The sequence below is a fragment of the Hoplias malabaricus genome, chromosome 7 (genome assembly GCF_029633855.1).
Source record: "Hoplias malabaricus isolate fHopMal1 chromosome 7, fHopMal1.hap1, whole genome shotgun sequence".
NCBI lineage: Eukaryota > Metazoa > Chordata > Actinopteri > Characiformes > Erythrinidae > Hoplias > Hoplias malabaricus.
Window position 1 is genome coordinate 27,522,459 of NC_089806.1, and position 6,000 is coordinate 27,528,458.

Sequence of the window (6,000 nt, forward strand, 5' to 3'; positions counted from 1 at the left end):
AAAGTGAGAAAGATTCATTTTGAGTAATAAGGGATTGTGATCAGAGATGACGGCCGGCAAGTATTCTGTTCTGGTTACAGCTGTTATTAGTTTACAGTCAATAAAAAAGTAGTCTATACGTGAGAAAGTTTGGTGGACCATGGAGTAAAATGAGAATTTCTTTCTGTTGGGATTATAGTGTCTCCAAGGATCAACCATGCCGTTTCTGTTCATAAAAGAAAAGACTTTAGACATCGCTGAGGGTGTTAGAAATTTTGGGTTTGAATGGTCCAACAGGGGGTCAATAACACAATTGAGGTCTCCTCCGAAAAATAAAGTGTGGGTATCCATAATCAGGTATTGAGGATAGTAGTTTGTTTGCAAAAGTAATATCACCAACAAAGGGTTTGCATATATGTCTCCTTGATTACATCATATGTGTGTGCTAACAGATTTCCACTTAAGGTGTAACAAATATACACTTTATGCCCTAAGCCCCTTTCCCCAAACAAAGACGGCAGCGGGCCAACAAAACCTTTTGGTTCCCATTTAACTAATACTGTCATTAAGACAAAAGATTTAGATTATATCAACAAGGGGCTCCATGCGAAATAAACTGATAATAAAGGGAATAACAGAGCGACAACATAATGAAAGTTAAGGATATTTGGAGCTATAATAACCGCTTCGTGTGACACTTCTGGTACAGATGAATATTTAGCTCCGAACATTCTCACTCTGGAGGATTCAGACGGTCCAGAAACGTCTGTGCATCCTGGGGAGTTTCGAAAAAGCGTTTGTTGATGTCAAACAGGATCCACAGACGAGCAGGGTACTGAACTCCAAAATTCATCCCTCTTTCAATTAGTCGAGACTTCACTTGTTTGAAACCCGCTCTCCTCTGGACGACACTGGCACTGAAATCTGGGAAAAAGCTGATCTTCCTGTCTTTGAAAGTAAGGTGGTTCGCGATTTCTCTGCTCTTCCGAAGCACTTTATCTTTGTCCTGAAAATAATGGAAGCGAACGATCATTGCTCTGGATTTCGAGTGCGTATTGTCCACTCTACGAATTCTGTGTAGGAAGACATTCCAGGCCCAGCGTTTCTGAAAGCAGATCGGCTACAAAGCCCACTGCATCTGAGCATTCAGCTCCCACCGGCAGGCCTATAATCCACATATTGGAGCGTCTACAATGGTTTTCTAGGTCGTTCACTTTATCGACGAGACGTCTGTTGTCTGTCTTTAGTTGAGTGAGTGTCTCTTCCATGTTAACAATCCTATTGCTGTAGCTTGATAACGCAGATTCTAAATCTGTGATACGTTGGTTCTGTGAGTCTGCCAGTTGGCGGATAGAAGCGAGGGTAGTTGATATCGGAGCTAGTGCATTCTCCAGAGTTGCAAGGTCCCAGAGTCTGGAGGAAGAGATGAGAGTCACAGAATCCAACTTGCGGTCCAGTGTAAAATTTCCACAGTCAGTGATGGTTTGGGGTGCCATGTCATCTGCTGGTGTTTGTCCACTGTGTTTTCTGAGGTTTTAGAGCACTTCATGCTTCCTGCTGCTGACCAACTTTATGGAGATGCAATTTCATTTTCCAACAGGACTAAATGGTAAATTGTTTAAGGACCATGGTCTCCCGGTTCTTAATTGGCCAGCAAACTCGCCTGACCTTAACCCCCCAAGAAAATCTATTGGGTATTGTGAATAGGAAGATGCAATACGCCAGACTGATCCACTCCATGCCACGTCACACTGCTGCACTAATTCAGGGAAAATAAGCCCCAACTAAGTATTTTTTTTTTTTTTGTAATTTTCTGAGATACTGAATTTGGGGTTTTCATTAGTTGTCAGTTATAATCTTCAAATAAAAAGAAATAAACACTTGAAATGTATCAGTCTGTGTGTACGGAATAAGTCTAATATACAAGGTTCACGTTTTCAGTGGAATTACTGAAATAAATCAACTTTTTCCATGTTATTCTAATTTTATGACCAAACCTCTGCTCAACATTTAATGATCTCATGCAGCAGTTTGAACCATTCTTCAGCTTCAGAAATATATAACATCTAACAGTAGCAAGGAAAAACTCCCTCAGCGCTGAGGAAGAAACCTAGGCAGGAACTAAGGCTCACAAGGATGGACCTATCTTCTGTTGGTCAATCTACTTACAAATTATTGACCAAAATAAATGGGCCCTATACATCATATAGGTCTGCTGTTATGCTCATGGGTAATGATACAATCATAGCATGTGTAATGTAAGCAATGATGAAGATAGTGTTATTATTATTAGTAGTAGTAGTAGTAGAAGAATAGTTAGGAGTCCATGAAAATTTCAGTGTAAGGTAGGCAGCCCATGAGACTAGAATAACGTAAAGAGGGCAAAACTTCTGTTATAGGAATGCTATGGACTCCAAACCTGTACCACAAACATGAAGCTACAATTAAAGCAGAGGACTCTCAAGTGTTACAAATATTTGCACTATTCGTAGGGAACTGCTGAAATGGCATGGGAGAATGGCATTCAGCCTTAAGAACACCAGTGGGATCAGGTTTGGATGTTGGATGGTTAGTCCTGAATCTCATACACCACCACACTCGCAAATCCTAACGGTTTAGGATGGAGATCCCTCTCCTGGGAATGCAGTTCTGCGGTTCCACAGTCCAGTCATGAGGGGCTTAGTACCGTGGACACCTTTGAGTGTCAGTTCCCCCATAGAGCTCCGCTTTCTATCCTCTTTCTCTCTCCCTCATACACACACACACACACACACACAAGGCAATCCAATGACAAACTTCGGCTATGTAACCTGTGTGAGGACGGTTTAGACTCAATATGAGCAAAGCTTGTAGTGTGAGTCCTTCGAGCTCTAACAGGAGAAATTTCTGTTCTCTTTTTCGGCGTGAGCGGACTTTAACTCTTTCTCTCTCTCTCGGAGTCTCGTTCTGTTCCCGCAGAGCCTAGTCTCCGTCCGGACGCGTCCTGAGCTGCCTCATTTACAGCGGGGTTTATGCACTCGCACTGACGTCAATGGGGCTATCTTGGATGTATATAACCTCTCAGCTGCAGGCGCTCCACTCCCAAAGCTGTGTGGAAGGACTCATCCTCTTCAAGTCTAGACTCTAACCTCACACACCGTCTCAACTCCTGAAGACTCGGAACGCGCTCAGTAAGTTTCTTTCTCTGTACCCTGTGAAGGGCAGCTGATGTGGGTTATTTCATTGTTATTTGTTTATTTTTTCCTGTCTTCTTTGACACTCTATTTTCCTATTGGCTAATGCTCAATAAACCCGATTTTACTTCGCTACACGTTTAAAAAAATAAATAAATAAAAATAAATATTCTTCGAGGGAACATTAGTTTGTTTGTTTGCGTGGTAAATTGTTTCTTCTCTCTAATGGACCACCTGTTGTACACACTCTGTGGTGGACCATATAAGAGTACATCCTAGTGTATTTAATCAGGCAACATATTTGTACCATATTAAATTATAATAGAATATTTTTATGTTTCATTGATTTTATACACGCTTTTAAACTCCAGGCTTCATGGTTTTTTATTTAAAAGGCTTTTAATATGAAATCTCACAGAAAGATCTACTTTTTCATGAGGAAGGGTGAATGTAGAGTAATTCTAGGGAACAAATATTTGAGGGTACATTTAAACTGGTTGTATTTTTAGTGAACAAAACATGCCTGTTTTTCCTGACTGTATAGTTTTTGGACAAATTTTAAAATATATATTTCCAGAGTTCTCCCAAATTCCAGATGTGTTTTATACATTTGGATCACTCTTCCCTATTTTATATAGAACAATACACTTAAAATAACGTTTTAATGTATATACAGTAAATGTTTCTTTTTAATCATTATTGTGACAAGAATGGAATCTTTTATGGTGATAAACTATTAATAATAATCACAATACAATAATAATAGGCTTTATTTATATAGCACAAATAAGGTAAGGTGCAACTCAAAGTGCTTTACAACACTAAGTATAAATAATAATATAATATTATAGCATATATACCAAATTAAAGCATTACCAGAAAAGGATATTAATAGAAAAATAAAAATGTACAATGTCTAAAGTATATAAAAATTAAAGGTCTATATATCATTCCATTCATCCACATGGCTCTTTGATGTCTTTGAGTTTTAAGGCTTCTGTGTTACTACTGACTTTAAAACAGAACCATTGCAGTACCTTTTTAAGGGCGAATTTCTCAAGAATGTATTCAATTCACATTTACTTTCATCTTAACATCAGTGTAAAGCTGTTGTTCTCCAATGTATGTGGTCTGACAAAAAAATCTATTTGCCTTAAATCTTTTGTCAAATTTCTGTCTGTAGCCCTGTGTGTCCAGCATGAAGCCCATTCCCGTTGTCCTCTTGCTGGCCACTGTCCTCCTGACCACCCACATACCCCTCAGTGTGTGTCGACCCTGGGACCTGAGTGTTCTGGATGGGCGTGGGTATAAAAAGCAGCTGGACGAGGTGCTGCTGAGGGCAGGGGACAGTGCTGTGTCTTATCTGCTGGGAGAGAAGCTCATGCAGTATCTGCAGCAGAGGAAGCCCACTCACAGAAGCACAGCCTTAAATCCCCCTGCAGTGCAGCTGGAGCTAGGACAGGGGTTGGGGCAAGGCGCCGAGGCTCCAGAGAGAGGACACTGGCATGAGGACCAGAGCATCTCCAGGGAAGAGCTGGTGGGCTTCTCCAAGAGGAATGAGGAGCCCCCCATATCGATTGACCTGACCTTCCACCTGCTCCGCAACATGATTGAAATGGCACGGATCGAGAACCAAAGGGAACAGGCAGAGCTAAACCGCAAATACCTGGATGAAGTGGGCAAGTAGGAGGAGCCGATCCACCCCAGCTTCTCAGAACTTAAGTCGCTTTCTCCAAGTTCATAGCATAGCATGCATCGTTGGAAGCCTTTAATGCTTTTATTCGAGGGAAATGTGGCGTACTTCCGGCCATATGGTTATTCTCGATGGACATCCAATGTTTGTGTGTGTGTGTCTCCTGCCCAGGTCACATCTACAGTATCTGAGCTCTTTCTCTGATCATGCAGTTCCATATTTGTTTTGGTTTTACACAACCATGAAAAAAGTATGGCACTGAATTGACTCAAATGAGTTGAGCATTTCTGCATCTACAACAACCAAATTTGTTCAGCACAGTTTTGTGTTTTATGTGACCTTTGGCAATAATTGTGTTGATGTGATATACTACATTCACAGGTAAATGGTGACATACATATTTTAATCAAATCAACTCAACAGTTCATGAAATAGGGTTTAAGGAACTGCAAAATTGTGAAGTCAAATCACATAAATACAGCACAGGACTTTGACTATTCTGCAGTAGTCAAGAAGATGTGGCTTGTGCAGGGATGTGGACAATAGGATTTTATCATTTTAAATAAAAAACAAAGAAGCTTTTGTGGCCTTAATGTGGGTTCCCGGTCTCGATTCTGCCACTCCAATGTGTCCATGTGCCAGTTTCTTAATCTCATCCATGTTAAATAAAGCTATTAACATAAGTGCACAGAAATGGCGCCATGAGCAGAACTGCATGGTTATGGGGAAGGTAGATAGAATATAAATCGTAGCCAAACGACAAATGACCCAATGATTTGTGTCCTATTATATGCCGAAGTCATTTTAACTCCAGTGTACAGTGTGTGTGCGTGTGTGTATATATATATATATATATATATATATATATATATATATATATATATATATATATAAATTGACAAAACGCAAAAAAATTACTTTGTATTTCCACCATGAAAATGCAAAAATAAATGATACCAAATGCTTTTCCAAGTGCGTGAACCCTCTTAGACACCTCTTACAAATCCGATTAAAAACACATCTCCATTTTTAAGCGGTTTTCAATTTTTTTTTTTTTTTACATGTGTTAAGTGTGGCCATTTATCTCTATCTGTTCATAGCAGCTAACAGGGGCGTGCCTAGACTGCGAGGAGACCCAGGGATTAGCCTCAAGAA

General features: G+C 40.1%; 1 protein-coding gene across 1 annotated transcript; it reads left to right on the plus strand.

The window, feature by feature from the left end:
• Positions 1-3,013: 3,013 nt before the first annotated feature.
• uts1 (urotensin 1) lies at positions 3,014-5,667 on the plus strand. The gene is made up of 2 exons (XM_066677593.1): positions 3,014-3,149; positions 4,336-5,667. The coding sequence occupies exon 2, from the start codon at positions 4,351-4,353 to the stop codon at positions 4,837-4,839; it is 489 nt and encodes a 162-aa protein (XP_066533690.1). The 5' UTR covers positions 3,014-3,149; positions 4,336-4,350; the 3' UTR covers positions 4,840-5,667.
• The last annotated feature ends 333 nt before the right edge of the window (positions 5,668-6,000 follow it).

Bases quoted from the DNA above. Each gene is read 5' to 3' on its own strand.
- uts1 (XM_066677593.1), top strand. From the start codon at position 4,351: ATGAAGCCCATTCCCGTTGTCCTCTTGCTGGCCACTGTCCTCCTGACC.